Consider the following 17,048-nt stretch of genomic DNA (forward strand, 5'->3'; position numbering starts at 1 on the left):
TATGTATTATTGATTACTGTATATATTTGTTAAGCAGACTTTTTGTTTTTGTTTTATTGATATAATGTTGTAGTATGAGTTATGAGGGTTAAAAATGATATACATATCTTTTATATAAAAGTTGATATACTCTAAATATTTCATTATTTTAATATATATTTATATATAAATTGCTGATAAAAAAAATATTTTATTAAATATATAAAATTTAAAAGATGAATCTTTTTATTTTTAAAATATTATTGTATTTTTTTTAAATCTATCCATTTAATCCACTAATTTGTACCAGTTAAGTTGGATTAATGTTTTTAAATTATATATTAAATGGGAGGTCTATCCGTTTATAAAGTAAGGAAAGGTGAATGAGTTTGATCTATTTTAAATCTATTATAGAATTCAAAAATTGACAATATTTTTATTTTTAAAAATAGTGTTACAATCAATACCGGAGATAGTAAAAGTTAATCAGCATCATCCAACTTCAACTCAAAATGTCATACTTTATAATTTGAAAATTAGATGGTGACTCTCATTTCTATTAACAAATGTGAATCACAGAAAAATTCAAAGAACATCCAAATTCTCTTTTATCCTTATGAAACTAGTCTTGTATTTTCTAAATTAAAATTCTTTTTAATTTAATGTATATTATTCTTGAAAAAATATTTAAAAGTATTAAATTCAAAAATCAATAAAAATGTAACTTGTTAGTAACCTTTCGATTGTTTTGTTTAATTTTTCATTATTAATTAATACATTTATTGTTTTAGTATCATTTAGGATATCATGGAGATTGAGAAAGTGAAAAATAACTAATCATGTCAAAATAAATAAAGTTTATCACAAAAATTATGTTGGTATATATTTTGATTCAAGATACTCATAACTAATCTCTTAATAATTATATTTATATAATTTTATTGAATCTCATTATCAAATTTATTTATAATATTTTTTTCATTAAAACTCTCAAACTAGATATGTTAAAATGAATTTCAATCTTTGGCTCACCAAATATTATGAGTTAGGTTGGTTGAAAAAAATTTAGTTTTTTTAAGATTAAATCCAAGTTACTTAAATTGCAAGTTTGAGTAAGGTTGAAGGTGGATCCATCTACAATCCACCAATAACAATTTTTTATTAGTTTTTTATTATTTTTTTCACAGGTTTTTTATTATAATTATTTGTTACTCTTTACAATTCTATCGATCTAAATACTAAAATGTTGTTTAATATTTTTTTTTTGAATGTTTAATTTATTTATTAACTAAGCTCCATTGATACTTGTACTATCAATGTTTGGTTAATTAGGTGAACATTTTTTATTCTATTACTATAAAATATTGAGTCGAGTCAATCCATTTTTTATTATAGTGTAATAAATATACAAAATAAATTGGAAGGATAAAACACTATTAAGTTACTCAATCCACTAACATACCTACTCCTAATGGGTCCAATCAAGTTATAAAATTCGTAGCTCACCAAAAAATGACCGGGTTGAGTTCGTCTAGTCTTAGATTAACTAGTTGTGAGTCAATCTATATGAGTTAGGTTTACTCTTTTTGATATATCTCTATCTTAAACGTCATATTGGTCTTACGTCAATATGAACATTACAAGTAGGTTACATGCTCTCATAGATACTGTGTTACCTCACCTTCTTGATTTAAATGTATATTCAAGAGGACAATAAAATCAGAGTTTGAGGTCTATGAATTATTTTTACTCAACTAATTATGTACATCAATATAAGATAACTATATCACCACATATCTACCTAAAAATTTTCTAGACTTTATATTCAATGTATCTCTCCGTAATGTTCTTTAAAAAGAACAATATTTTATCATTCTTAATTTAATTAATTATAATTTATTTTGTAATTGTTTTTCCGCATTAACTTTGCATACAATTCTTGAAAGTAAAAATTACTCACAAAATTTTGATAACATGTGGACTGCATTTAAACCTTTTAAAATAGTCAAAATTACAAGACAATCAACATATAATCCATATATGCATGATATATACAAATATTTTAGTGCTTTCCTTATACATTTAAATTGTTCCTCCATTAGTTGACTTAGAATATTTGTCAAGAAAACAATGTAAATACAAAAAATTAAAACAAAAAAAACATAATTCTCACATACATATTTCATAAGTAAAATAACAACCTTGATTTATTTATAATTTTTTCTGTAAATCGAATGAGTTGTTTTTTTTATTCTAACCCAAAAGCTGTCATATATCCACAAAATCTATTTTTAACTAAAAAATCTTGAATTGTGTATATAAACACAAAATAAGAATGTGCATATCGTATACATGGTGAATTATGTGCTAAAATAAATAGTTAAAGATTTTGATTAACTCCTTTACCGTAAATGACACTTTAAGATTGAAATAGAGGTTAAAAGTGATATATTTCATCTTTTTAAGTTGTCTCACACAATTCTTTAAAAGAGAGAATAGTTTGTAGAATATGATTTAAAAAGAATGTGAAGAAATAAATTGTGACTAAAATTTTAAATAATTAATAAAAGAAAGAAAAAAAGAGAGAGAAAAAGAAAGTTTATCTTAGGCTTTTTTTTTCTCTCTCATAGAAAATTGTGAAAAAAAAATGTGATAATTGATGGATTTATGGACAAAGCTTTGCAGACAAATATAATTTGTAAAACAAATATATCTTTAATCCAAACATTTGGATGGTCTTCACCAGAAGAGAAGAAAAATACTAAGTTTATCCTTTACATTAAATTTGTCATACCATTTGGTAAAAAATAAAAAAATAAAAAAAAAATTTGTTCTTATTGAACATCCACAATATTTGTGAGAGAATTGAGTTTGATTCACATCTTTCTATTATTTTCAAAGGCTTGAGTTCATGGTATTTTAATCCCTTGTAAACCTAAAATCATATATTTGAAAAAAACATTTCAAATTAATTTTCCATACATTCTAATATTTATTTTTATGAATTATTATGGTTTATCTAGATTTCCATTTTTCTAAAGTCTGAGAAAGTTTTCTATATATTTTATTAGTGATGGATTTTACAACAAAATTGTCGACTAAATCTAAAAATAATAGAAATTTCAGTTTAAATTCATACTTGAAATGGAACAAGAAAAAAATGACCATTATAAACTTAATAGTTGTATATTGACTAAATAATTTTCATTGAAATTTTAAAGTATTTGTAAAAATCAACATAATTAGTGTAATTATAAAAAATTAGCAAGAGACTAAATTATAATTATTAAAAATATGTAAGGATTAAGTTGAAAATAATAAAAAAATGAAGGACCAATTTATAATTTAACAAAATCTTAGAAATTTATATACATTACAAGAACATTTTTATAACAGAAAACACTCCAGTTTATTCTTAAAAATTATAAAGTGCAAATTTTAAGTCAGTTATAAACAGTAATTAATATTATTTTTATATTGTGTATAAAAAAAAAATAAGGTGTTACATATGTTCATGTACATAATTTAAAATATTAACCTTCTTTATATTTAATACTTATACGTGATATTAAATAAAAGGAATTTGTTTATGACTTGTCTTTCCTTTTTCATCATTTTGACTGAATAATATTATCTAATTTCAAGAAGTTAGCATTGATAATAATGAAAGTCTCTTATGGTATTAACATTATTTACTCTCATTTTATTTTAAGACTTATTAGCACAAATTTTTTTATAAATAATAAAAAAGGAACATGAAAATAAAATAGTTTTATTTATAAAATAATTCATTGACTAACTTGTTAAAGCTATCTCAACGGAACTTGTCTAATTTTCTTTAATTTTTATTTATACATATATTTCTACTTTTACTTTATGAAAAAATTCATCTTCTTTATTTATTTTTATCTCAAAAAAAAAATTATAAACATTTTTGTCCAAACATATAATTATTCTTAGAAAATATTTTAAATAATTGTTGTTTTCGACTATCATGGACTCAATTCTACGATAAATTCATCATTATAACTATCAAATAAAATAAACTTAAATATATTTGATCATAAGATTTTTTTTCCCTTTTGATTTGTATGCAAACTATTATGTTGTTCTTATAATATTTTGTTGTTATTTCTGTAAACAAATTGTATTAGTACTTATACTAATTATTTTCATTTTGAATTAGCCCTTTAAAAAGGACAAAAATAAATTAACTAGATCTTTATAAATTAAAACCAACTTTTTTGGCGCTTGCCCGAACAAATGGCTGAGCCAACGCATAGGGTAATTTTTAAGAGTATTATTGGCCTGTGAAATTTTTAATTTTATTTTTGAGCGTCAGATTCATTTTTTCGCATAAATATAATTACAATTTATTTAGGATAAAAATAAGTATTTTATCAATATAGTTAAGGTAGATAAGTAAATGCCTACATGATACACTAAATTGTGAAGAAATTATACATGTATGACAATTTAATTTAAAAAATTGAGATTATCTTTGATGACACACGTAAATTGTTGTTTGATAAAGTAATGTAATTAGCAAATGAGATTTCAATTAACTTAAACTTTAAACTTTTAAAATTACTTTTTATTATATTTTTTATTTTTTTGAATTAAATGATGGTTTAGTTCAAACAAATTGTCAAGATAAACTATCTTAAAACCAAAATTCAGATAAATAAACTTGAATTGAATGATTTGATCTGAACATAAAGTTGAGATAGATTAATTCAAGATCAAGGTTGAAACAACAAGCTTGAAACCAAATGTCAAGACTAATTATGATGATTCTGAATAAAGTTTTGATTTCATAATTATTTTATAATATATTTCAAAAATTAATTTTCTTTCATGTTTAGAGTTCACATTAAATTATAAAAGTTTTATAAATATTTTGACCATGTAATTTTTTTAAATATAAAAATTTTTATTTTATGAATTTTTTTACGTGAGTTCATGTGAATGAAGACCAAGGTAGAAAGGCCTAAATTCACAACTTTAATATAACTTATGTTTTGTAATAAAATTGTGTTTCTACTTTGCAAATTTTAAAAATTTATCAATTTCAATAAATTTATTTTTAAATTACAAAATAGAAAAACAATTTCATAACATAAGTTATATTAAAATTGTGAATAATAACTAACTTAGACTAAATTCACAACTTTAATATAAGTTATGTTTCTCAATTGTGTTTCTACTTTATAATTTTAAAAAATTATCTGTTTCAATAAATTTATCTTTAAATTGCACAAATATGCCTAAAATTCCACAAGAAACACTATGTTGTATAAATAACATCTCATCATTTATTATATATCTCCTCGTCATCGAATACTTAAATAATTATCTAAAGTTTGCAGTTCTAAATGCAGTCATGCTAATACAATGATAACAATTTACGTAAAAAAAACATTTCCTTTTATTTTTTCACAGGTATATATCATGCATTTTTTTTTTCAAACTTCAAAAAACATGAAAAAGAAGCAAAACGATTACCGAACAGCACAAACATATTGGCATAACTAAATTAAAATCAAAACAAAATGATATAATTAAAAAGTTATCTGCATTAATTATAAAAAAAAAAAATACGTCCATGTAATTGACTTGTTTAAAGTATCACCAAACTTCCATGAAGTTGAAGCTGGTGACCTAGCCGGAGCAAGGTTGAATCATCATCTATGGCAGATTTGAAGGACAAAAATTGTTATGATGCTGATGATTAGAGGATGAAGCCTCTTCGTTACCCTCAAGCACAAAGGGTAATCTGTCAAATGCAGCATTAGAAAACGATGCCAAAACAATGAAAACTCTTCCCGATGCCACCAACGGACCTACCACGTTGCCTCCGACGACTTGTCCCTTAGCACCGGCCAGATAAACCGACAACGTAGGCGGTGTTACTCCGGGCAAAAACGAACCTTTCAACGATAATATCTGCAACTGACCTTCCAATGTCATGATGGTGTCAGGGATCAACGACTGCTGGAGAGTCACATTCCTAATGCTCCCAATGGCGCTCAGAACACAAAAACCTCGTTTTTTCCTTCGAGCAAACTGGACCAAGTTATCGATGATGTCTGTTCCACTTGTTATCTCGATCATGTGACTTTCGATAAGATTATGGGTGTCTGGGCTCCTGACCGATGCTGGTTTGGGCTTGTTCTTGGAGCCTAGAGGGCGACCCCTGGGCTTACTCGTGGTGGACATGTTGGTAGCTTTTTCTGATCTTGGGTCGTCTTTCTTTTGTTCCAGAGATGTTTCTGATACGACGGCGATTGGGGAGGAGCTTGGTTCTGGTTTTTGCATGTTATTTGTTGATGATGTCTAAGAAAAATAGAGTTGAAATGAAATTCTCTGACATAATTACATATATGGGTGGTGGGTGTAATTATGGTTTGAAACTGAAAATTAAAGAAGAGATGAGACTAATTAATAAGCATTTATGCTATGGTTTTTGAGTCTGCTGATTTTAAGTAGAGTTAAGCGTGTTGTAACGTTCCTAGCATGTAGACACACCATTTATTTTATTTTGTTTTCATTACTCATCTATGATTTAAGCCATTCTAGACACGTTTTCTTGTTGCAAATATTATGTTTGAATATTTAAAGGATTAGTATTTTCAAATAAAGATTTAGAATTTCTCTAAGTGATTATGGTTTGTATGTTATGTGAATGTGAGTATGTTAGAGATATATTGTATAAATGATTGCTTGATCATGAAGTCCAGTTTCAGTGAGTTTTTACTCTAATCATTTTATAAATCTCGTATTTAGTAACTTTATATGTTTGAACTTGTTTGAATCAATCAATATTCATATTCAATGTCTAAATTATTAAGTAATCCTTACAAAATGATACTTGAACTTACCATTTTTACTACTTGTACAATTTAGTATATTTATCAAAGAGTTAACACCTAAAAGTAGACCAGCTACGAGTCTTATAACATACTTCGATCTTCAAACTAATGAATGATGAAATTAAACATAAAAAAAAAGAATAAAAAAAGTTTAAAATATCTTTTATAGATAATTCTTTTAAAATAAAACTTGATTAATAAAAATCTCTATTTATAATATAATTTTTATTAATAAAATAATTAAATGTCACTTTACTCTTTGCTACTTTTTTAGGTCTTCTCAATAAATTATTTATGCAATCAAAATTAATAATAGTTTTAAAAATAATAATAATTAATCATCTTAGTTAAGTTTGAATCCTAACTCAAATAAATTATTTATGCAATCAAAATTAATAACAGTTTTAAAAAAAAATAATAATCAATCATCTTAGTTAAGTTTGAATCCTAACTCAAATAAACACAAATTGGAAAAATATTTTCTTAACAATTTTGTTTGGATAATCATATTCTCGGAGTATAGCTAGTTACTAAGGTATTCATTAGATTTGTTGGTGATTTGTGGCCACCTTTTTTCAACTGTAAGTTTTCCATTTGCAAAATTGAAATTCGATATTTTGTATCATCCTAGATTTACTTTATTTTTTTATAAGAAAACTGAAGAAGGTTGGATTTTTAAAAATTTTAGCCAGTTTAAATTTAATTGGATTGAAATTAATTTCAATCTATATTTTATAAAAGAATTAATTTAAAGTTTTGTAGACCCAAATCTAAATACTTGAATTCTAAATCTAAATCAATATTTTTAAAAATAAAATAATTTGGATTATTAGTTTTTAAAATTGATGTTTTCCAAGATCAATTTTAAATCTAAAATAGTTTAAAATTATTATATATTTTAAACATAAGTTTTCGAATTTTTATAAAATATGCAATTAAATATTTTTTTTTTATATATTTGATACATGTTTAGGGATATTTCCATTCTAGAGATTATAGATAAACAAAACAAAATTCAAAAAATATTTTGAAAATGAAAAAAATATATTTTTATATGTATATAAAAATATATAAAATATAATCAAAATAAAAATTATTTTATTTATATACTAATTTATATATATGAAAAAAGAAAAAAAGCTCCACCACTTAGATAAAGTCATAAATTTAAAACTCGAGTTGTATAGAACCGCTGATTTTAAATATGTTGATATCACATAACATAAATTTTACATCATGGATCTTAAATAAAACACTGAAGACTATGAATAAAAAAATGTTTTTGAAAATATATATTTTCATCCACAGCTAAATAAAATCATTAATTAAAGTCTAAGTGTCTCGAAATCTATAACATATTGTATTATTCAAATTGAAGTCAACACATAATAGATTATTATGCATTGCTCAGAATGGATTATGCATGTTCAATGAATCATAGTATTTCTGTCAAATTGTTTAAGTAGACGTGTTAAACGAGTTAAAATTTATAAGTTATTTTTCAATAGTATTTGCTAAATAATTTTTAATTTATTATCATCTTAAATTCCATAATTATATGTGCTTTTATGTAACTATCAATTTCATGCTTTAATTTATTTCAAATAATTTATTATATTAAAAATTAGAATAACATTGTTGAAAAAATCACTTTTATGATTGATTCTAAATAAAACATTGTTTGTGATTAATTTCAAATGAAATAGTGCCTCATAAATATATGCATATTATAATAATTTTTACTTTATAAAATTTAAATTGCCATTAAATAATAATAAAAAATAGAGACACAATCAAATTTGTTTAATCACTGAGTTTCTATTCTATTAATAACTAACGAATCAACTCGTTGTAGTTTCATTATTCAACCGTAAAAATTATCTACTAAATATTTTGCAACATTTATAACTAGCATATAAATTCAACTAATATTAATTAAATATAATTGTAAACTGTTATTTAATACTAATCCCTAATATTTTACAAATATTTCTTTATTGTAATATTGTTTTCCAGTAAAATATACCATCATTCAACTATTTTGTTGTCTTTGTATATTGGGTTTCTAAATGTGAAAAAAATACTAAAAATTGGATCTGAACTTTTCAGCTTAAAGGCCGAACTCATCATTCAAAAAATAAAATTGTTAAATTGAATCTTAAATACTATGATATGATATTTAATAATTGGACAATGATATTTTGATAATTTTTTTTATAATGGAACACGTGTCATCATTTTATTAGTCTATTTGAATTTATGTTTAAAAAATATTTAAAACGAACCAATCACAAGCTGTCACGTATGTGTTGTCAAAAAGTTGTTAAAAAGATGTTGTTAAAAAAAAATTTTCCTTAGTAATTTTATGGTCCAACAAATTTTAACAACACTTTATACATTGAATATTTTCACTGTTTTAAGCGACTATCGACTCTAATTTACTCTTTCAAAAACCAAAGCTACGATATTTATCCTTAAAATATTTGGATTTTTTATTTTAAATAATGACGATGGTTTGTCCAAAGTATATGGTTGTAGACATGAATGTATGATGTAATTATTATGTATCATATTTAATTTTAATAGAGTTTGATTGATTAATTAATTTGTATTTATGAATTTTTATTTTTCGTATTTGATTTTAATAGAGTTTGATTGATTATTTTGTATAAGTGTATTTTTACTTTTTTACACTGAAAACATGACATACTATATTATTTTATTGTTGTTTTTTTATTTTTTTTCTATTATATATATATATATATATATATATATATATATATATATATATATATATATATATATATAAATGGAAGATAAAATAGATAATATTCAATGTTTATTCTTAGCAATATGTTTATATGTTCTTGAAAGAAAAACAATTATGTTTATTGATAAAAAAAAATGTAATATATATAACAGATATTACAAAATCAAATCCAACTCATAAAAATGTTCTAAGTTGATTCCAACAACACAATCATCATTATGACTTTTCCGCGACAGGATTAGGAAATACAGTAAACAAATCTCTTCAATAACAATCTTTAAGGGTTATTTTATATATTTTTGTTTTACTTTTTATAGATCTCGTTATGTTATAAATTTTAAGCTTTCTTTAAGTTTTTTTTTTTTTTTCAATACAGAATCCACATACTAATATAATTTTTTTATACTTTAATATATTTTAAAAGCAAAAGATAACTTTTTTGTTTTTACAATCGAAAATTTTAATTTAAATATATCATGTGATGACACCACTTTGCAATAATTTTGATATTAAAGTTTAATGTTATTTTTTGTTTGGATTGAGGAGGAACTAAATTTAGAAAGAAATTGAAAAGTAGAACTATTTAGATTTAGTAAAAAAAAAGAAGAAGATATAACTATAAATTTTGTAATTGATTTGATAAAATAAAATAAAACTGATTAGGTAATACTAATGAAAACACATTACGTATGTTTTTATTGTAATAAAAATTAATAAAATGGTTAAGATTAAAAAAACAAAATATGAAATAAAAAATAATCTTATTAATTAAAATTTAATTTATTCAAATAATGAATTTTAAATAACGCGTAAATAACCTTTTTCACATTCCAATTTGGAATAAATAAAATATAATAAACAAACTTAAAAGTTAACCGATTGAATTTTAGAAATTTCCATACAATTAATTATTAAATAGTAAAATTTTAAATTTTAAAACTATTTATTTTCTTTATAATTATAGTAAAAATAAATATTTTACTATATTTTATTTAAACCTAATTGCCAATCCATTACATTTTGTGTTTGACCGATTAATTGAGTTTTGGTTTATACGTTTTAAAATAAACAATTATACTGTAAATATTTCTTTAATATTTACTCTTATAATTAAATTTCTTTACATATTATCGCAATAAATCTATAGCCAAATTCATTTATTGGGATTTAATAAATCCCATTTTTTAAATTTTTTGTGTCTTAATTCATTTCTTAAGTTTCGCTCCCAAAAAACAAAAATAGTATAATAATGATGCTAATCTCTCCCTTCACTTCTCCATGCTCACTTTCTTTAGCAAAAGCTATTGAAACCTTATAATTTCTGAACACATACTGACCATAACAGTAAAAGAACCTTATTTTACGACAATTAGGGTAAACAAGCTTTTGCTTGTTCAGCAATTATGTCCAGTAAAAGCATCTAAAACATCTTTAACTACCACTTGTCCAGGAAGTTACATCGCATAATTATGTCTTCTTTACTTTATGTTCTTTAATTAGGAGGAGTGTGTCTGAAAAAAGATTATTCCAACGCTTCATCTTTGAACCTTTTAAATCATTATAAATATACCTCTCTCACTTTCATACGCTCCTCACAACTACACTAGCTTACTTTCTCTTCCCATACAATGGCCAGTGTTCAGGTAATTAACCCAGAATCCTTCATGCACGTAGGAGAATAAATCCGCATGTTTTTATGTGATTGAGTTGCCATGTCTGTTTATGTGACGTTCCATTTGAATTTGGCTGTAAAACCTTTTGAACTGAAATGGATCTTGCAGGATGCAGACGTTCCAAAAACGTTGAAAGAAACTGAAACAACCGAGAAGGAGGTAAAGACAACAATCCCAGAAAAACCAGACATGGAGGTTCCAGCCCCCGAAGCAGCATCAACCGAACAATCAAAGGAAGAAGAAGAATCGAAAGAAGCAAAAAATGCTGCTGCTGCTGTCACTGTTATTGTTGAGACAACGGAGGAAGTGGTGATAGAGAAGAGAGAGGAAAAGGCCAGAGAAGTTATAATAGAAGATCCAACTACAGCAGCCGAAGATGAGAAGCTGAATGGAAAAACTGAAGCTTAACTAGGCTTGCTTTGCTGCGCAATTAAAGTCAAATTAAGAAAGAATTTTATGTGTTCCATCTATTAATTACTTTCACTTTCACCCTTGTTTCATGGAAAAATAATTATATTTTTATATAAACTCATGGTTTTTATTATGTGAGTGCTAGTCTACTACTAACTCGGCCATCACAGAAAAACTTATCATAGAATACAAAATGAAGAGCAAAAAGTTCTATAAACTCATCAAAGAAAAGCCTCTTTCAGTCATCAACAAATGAAATGGAAAGAACAACATAATATTAAATATTATTAAAATACCAATTTTAAATCTAATTCGATTTTATTTTATAAAAAATATTTACTTTTAAATATATAGTTTAAATTCACCTAATTTTAGTTGATGTTGAACTTTTAAAAAATGGTCCGATAATGAAAAGAATAATATATCTAATAAATATTAAAAAAAGTTTCAAATAGATTGCATATCATAAATTCAATATCATACCATAATTTTAATATTATATAAAGAAGGAAACTTTATAAGCTAATTTTATAAAACTAACTTATAAAATAAAATTTATATCTAATTTATTATAAATTAATTTAATCTCTAGTAAGATAATACTTCAAACATTAAATACTAAATGCTTAATATTGCAGGGCTGTAAGAATTTTTTACATTAAAGGAAAACATTAAGTCAGTAAGGTAGGTTTAGATATACTGCGAAAAAATATACAATTCGAGGGAGCTTACCATCCATTTGTGACTACTAACAAAGTTTCAAAATGCTTTTAATCTTAAAAGTTTTAAAAGTTATGTAAAATATTATTTCTAATAAAATATTATTTTCCTAGTAAATATATTATATAGAATATTTTTCATGTGATAACTACAGTTTCACATGTCATTAATGAAAAATATTTTATATGACCTTGGTACAGTACATAAATAAAATACGTTGCATTTATTACAATTTTTTTTTCTGTTTATTTATTGTACATATTATTTTTTTTATGAATTGGAACAACCTTATTGTTCCTTATATATATATATATATATATATATATATATNTTTTTTTATGAATTGGAACAACCTTATTGTTCCTTATATATATATATATATATATATATATATATTTATATATATATATATATATATATATATATTAGCCTAACATTATAAACAATGTGAGAGGAAGATGAAAAATGAGTTTAGGGATGGAGTAATCAATATGACTTACAATCTTTCGGAATGCAATCTTTCCTAATATTTTATGAACACAATTATTGCATCCTTTCTCTGTCAATTGATATTTGACTGTAAGAAAGAAAAGATGACCATCATTTTCGAAAGGTGAAGTGAGCATGAAATTATGAATGAACCTTTCAATTTTTTAGACCAAATACAAACAATGAAATATATACATATATAATGATTGTTTTGTTTTTTATTACTCAAAATTTAAGAATTAAAATGGAATTAAAACTAAATTTAAAGCGTTTGTTTTCTCTTAAAGTGAAAAACACAAACTAAATTTTATAAAATAAATCAAAAGTACCAATTATTTTGAGAACAAAGATATCTATAAATTTTAATATAGCATATATTAGCGTTTTATCTTTCAAGGACTGAGTTATATTATTTTTATTTGAAGGACCAATCATACAATTTCAATTTTAATTATATGATATTGTACTGTTAAATTTAATCAAGAATTGAAATGTCATGATAACCAATATCATGATAAAAATATTATGTAAATTAAAGTGTTGAAACAGAATTGATGTTCGTTGTCAGATTAAAAATTTTTAAAAAATAATTAATCTTCAAATTTTGTTAAAATAATTAATTGTTAAGTCTGGAACAATCCTTTCAAGAAACATTTGAAAAAATAGCGAAATCTTAAGTAATGGGAAAAGATATATTTCTCACACACACACACAATAATATGAGTACAAATTATATTTATATATTTTAAAGTTTACAAATCAAAACGTATAAAAATTTTAAGACTAAGATAAATTATAATTTTACGTCCAAACTTATTTATTACAAACATATATTTAATCCTTTTTAAATTTAGTAAACTTAAAATACATTTTTAATATAATGTAAAACCTATTATTTTTAATTATATTACACGGATATTTTTTATACCATATATTCATATGTACGGAGTATGTGATGTGTAAGAAAGAACATACATTTTAGATTCATAAAATATCAGTAAGCAGCGGCGTCGTATTAGCGTTTCCCTTTCGAAGTTCAACCTTCAACGTTTTAAGTAAAACAAGTTTTTGAAAGCTCTTTCCATTTTTGTATTAGCCACTTACATTTTAGTATTTTTTTATTAATTATTGATTGCAGAAGAAACAGTGTAGTATAATTAAGTATGACGTGTCTTTTTCTGATGCACGTGTGTCTGCAACCACACACAAACAAAACCATAATCACAAACCATAACTTTGACCCAGCATGCAGAAAGCTACCATGTTCATCGTCTTCATCAATTCTTTAACATTCCCCCTGTCTCTCTCTCTCTCTCTTTTTTTTTTTGATATTTTCATTCTTGTTATTATCGGTATTTTCTTCCATAGTCCTTTAAAAATCCCAGACCTTCTTACAGATTAACATGCACACACCAACTTCGGAGAACTGAGGTTGAAAAAAACACTGAAATTATGTTTTGGTCCCAAAGAAACTAGAATTTCTTTATCAGCATCCTGTTACGTTAAATCTGATAACTAAAAGTGATTGAAACCTTTCAGCACTGATTGTCAACAATTGTAACAGGTTCATGCATTGTTCTGATAATCTCAAAGAAACCATGGACCATTTATTTCTACTTTCTTTTTTGTTTTTATTAGTGTACGATTGCCCTTTCTTCACACTCTAACTTTCTTCAAATTTATTCCTATTTGCATATAGCAACATTTTTTTTTTGTCGTTTTTACGTTGTTCAAATGATATATAGTTATCTAGAAATAAAAATGAAACTAAATTTTATAGATGAAAAAGGTAATGTTTGTAATAGCATTCCCACTGCATGGAAACAGAAAGGTGGGAAAAGGGATATGAAATTAGTCTTAAAAAAAATTGTGTTTATGAGGAAATGAGTTCGATACGGAGAAGGTTATATATTATCTTATTTTAGAGTTTAGGGTTTAGAGTTAGATAATAATACTATTATGGACCAATTATACGTAAATGATGTTATAATATTTTATATTCATTATTTTATTTTTCTATGTCACAGAACCGCACGCAAAGTTGGTTACTATATTCCAAGAAAAAAAAATCTCTCCCTAAAAATGTTATTTTTATTTTTAAAAACAAAATATATTTTCTTTTAAATCATATTTAAAATACATATCTATTGAGTTCATACTAACAAAAAATATAATAATATTTCACTTAAAGAAAATATATCAATAAATCTAAACTCTAATTTAATTAGTACTTTTTTTATCCAACGAAAACATAATATTCGATAATATATGTCTTTCGACACTTCTGGCTAAATAGTATAAAATATTTTTTGCTTTTAAACTAGTAGAAGATTAATATAACATTTTATTTCCTTTTAAAAATCTATATTACTCTAAAATATAATATAACCTACAGATTCTAATAATTAAACTCATAATGAATGAATTAAAAAAAATTCTTTTATTTTTTCATTTATAACTTAATTAGTCATTAATTCCATAATAATTTAATTATATCCAATAATCATTTAACTAACACTCGTTCGTTTTCTAAGTAAAATAAACTATCTATTAAATTTTTCCAAACAAACTTTCCATCAACAATTCTAAAATAATCTTAACCATTAAAAAGTTATTTTTTAATCATCCTATATATATATATATATATATATATATATATATATATAGGATGATGATATTTTAACAACATTTTTTGACAACTTTTTTGACTACGGTACTTTATTGGTTTATTTGAATTTACTTTTAAAAAATATTTAAAACGGACCAATCAGAAACTATCACATATGCGTTGTCAAAAAGTTGTTAAAAAAATATTAAAAATGACTTTTTCCATATATATATATATATATATATATATATATATATATATAATTTAAAAATAAAATATTTTAATATTTATCTTATAAAAATTACTATACATATATTGATCTATCCTGATTATTAATGTCCGATCTTCAATAATTTTATTATTAAGAAAAACATAAAACTCGTTTTTTATTATTATAATATCTGTCATAATGTCATAAGATTTTCCTTATTATTAACCTGAGAAATTTCATATATCTGAAATCTAACGTGTACAATAGTGTGGTGCATGAGTTATCAGGTGGAAGTTTTTGTTCACGGCGAAGAATAGCAATGATCCAAGAAGAGAGGAGAGGAAGAAGAAGGTAATAGCAGACATGAATATTTGATGTGATGCATCGAATGTGTTGAAGGAAGGGAAGGCAAGGCCGCCCCCACAGATTTCTTTGACTCATGTCTACCCATCACCCTCATTTCCTTAACTTGGGTCCCATTCATCACCACACCATATCTTGCAAGTGGCTATAATGCCATGCACCATTCCTATATAACTAACCACATATCCTCACACCATTTCCGTCAATACACAAACAAATATGACTTCCTCCTTCTCTTCTCTTCCTTTCAACGAAAACGACTCTCAAGAAATGCCCCTTTACGAACTTCTCGCTCACCCTGCTGCACCTTCTTCCCACACAATGACATCATCGTTATCTTCGCTGTCTCATGCTTCAAGTGTTGCCGAAGCAGAGGTTTCGGTTTCGTACAGAGGGGTTCGGAGGAGGCCGTGGGGGAAGTACGCGGCGGAGATAAGGGACTCCACCAGGAACGGAGTGAGGGTTTGGTTGGGAACCTTCGACACTGCCGAGGCTGCTGCTCTGGCTTACGACCAGGCTGCGCTGGCCATGCGAGGCTCCATGGCGGTGCTCAACTTCCCGGCTGAGATGGTTTGGCAATCGCTTCGGAAAATGGAGTATGGTTTTGACCAAGGGTGTTCCCCTGTTCTGGAGTTGAAAAAGAGACACTCCATTAATAGAAAATGGGAGAGGAACAAGCTCAAGAATAAGGTGCAGGAAGAAGAAGAGGTTTCAGAAAATGTGATGGTGTTGGAGGACTTAGGAGCAGAGTATTTGGAACATCTTCTTACTGTCTCTCAGGATATGATATGAATGATTCTTAGTCAAACCTTCTCTTTCCACTGTCATGGGTTGCTATAATACAAATAAGGAAAATGTTTTTTTAATAAGTTATATTTTGAAAGAAAAAACATAAGGAATAAAGTGAAAACGATTCGCAGGCTAAAATATTTATTATATTACTCATTTAATT

General features: G+C 24.9%; 3 protein-coding genes across 3 annotated transcripts; 2 read left to right on the top strand and 1 right to left on the bottom strand.

Moving 5' to 3' along the window:
• Positions 1 to 5,667: 5,667 nt before the first annotated feature.
• On the bottom strand, positions 5,668 to 6,297 carry LOC106754036 (AT-hook motif nuclear-localized protein 20-like). Its single transcript, XM_014635970.1, has one exon. It carries the CDS (start codon positions 6,295 to 6,297, stop codon positions 5,668 to 5,670), a length of 630 nt encoding a protein of 209 aa, XP_014491456.1.
• A 4,918-nt stretch (positions 6,298 to 11,215) lies between these two features.
• LOC106754094 lies at positions 11,216 to 11,838 on the top strand. Its single transcript, XM_014636046.2, has 2 exons — positions 11,216 to 11,264; positions 11,403 to 11,838. Exons 1-2 carry the CDS (start codon positions 11,250 to 11,252, stop codon positions 11,700 to 11,702), a joined length of 315 nt encoding a protein of 104 aa, XP_014491532.1. The 5' UTR covers positions 11,216 to 11,249; the 3' UTR covers positions 11,703 to 11,838.
• A 4,237-nt stretch (positions 11,839 to 16,075) lies between these two features.
• Positions 16,076 to 17,011, top strand: LOC106754130 (ethylene-responsive transcription factor 1B). Its single transcript, XM_014636105.2, has one exon. It carries the CDS (start codon positions 16,316 to 16,318, stop codon positions 16,886 to 16,888), a length of 573 nt encoding a protein of 190 aa, XP_014491591.1. The 5' UTR covers positions 16,076 to 16,315; the 3' UTR covers positions 16,889 to 17,011.
• Positions 17,012 to 17,048: the final 37 nt, after the last annotated feature.

The sequence above is a fragment of the Vigna radiata genome, unplaced genomic scaffold, assembly GCF_000741045.1.
Source record: "Vigna radiata var. radiata cultivar VC1973A unplaced genomic scaffold, Vradiata_ver6 scaffold_83, whole genome shotgun sequence".
Taxonomy (NCBI): domain Eukaryota; kingdom Viridiplantae; phylum Streptophyta; class Magnoliopsida; order Fabales; family Fabaceae; genus Vigna; species Vigna radiata.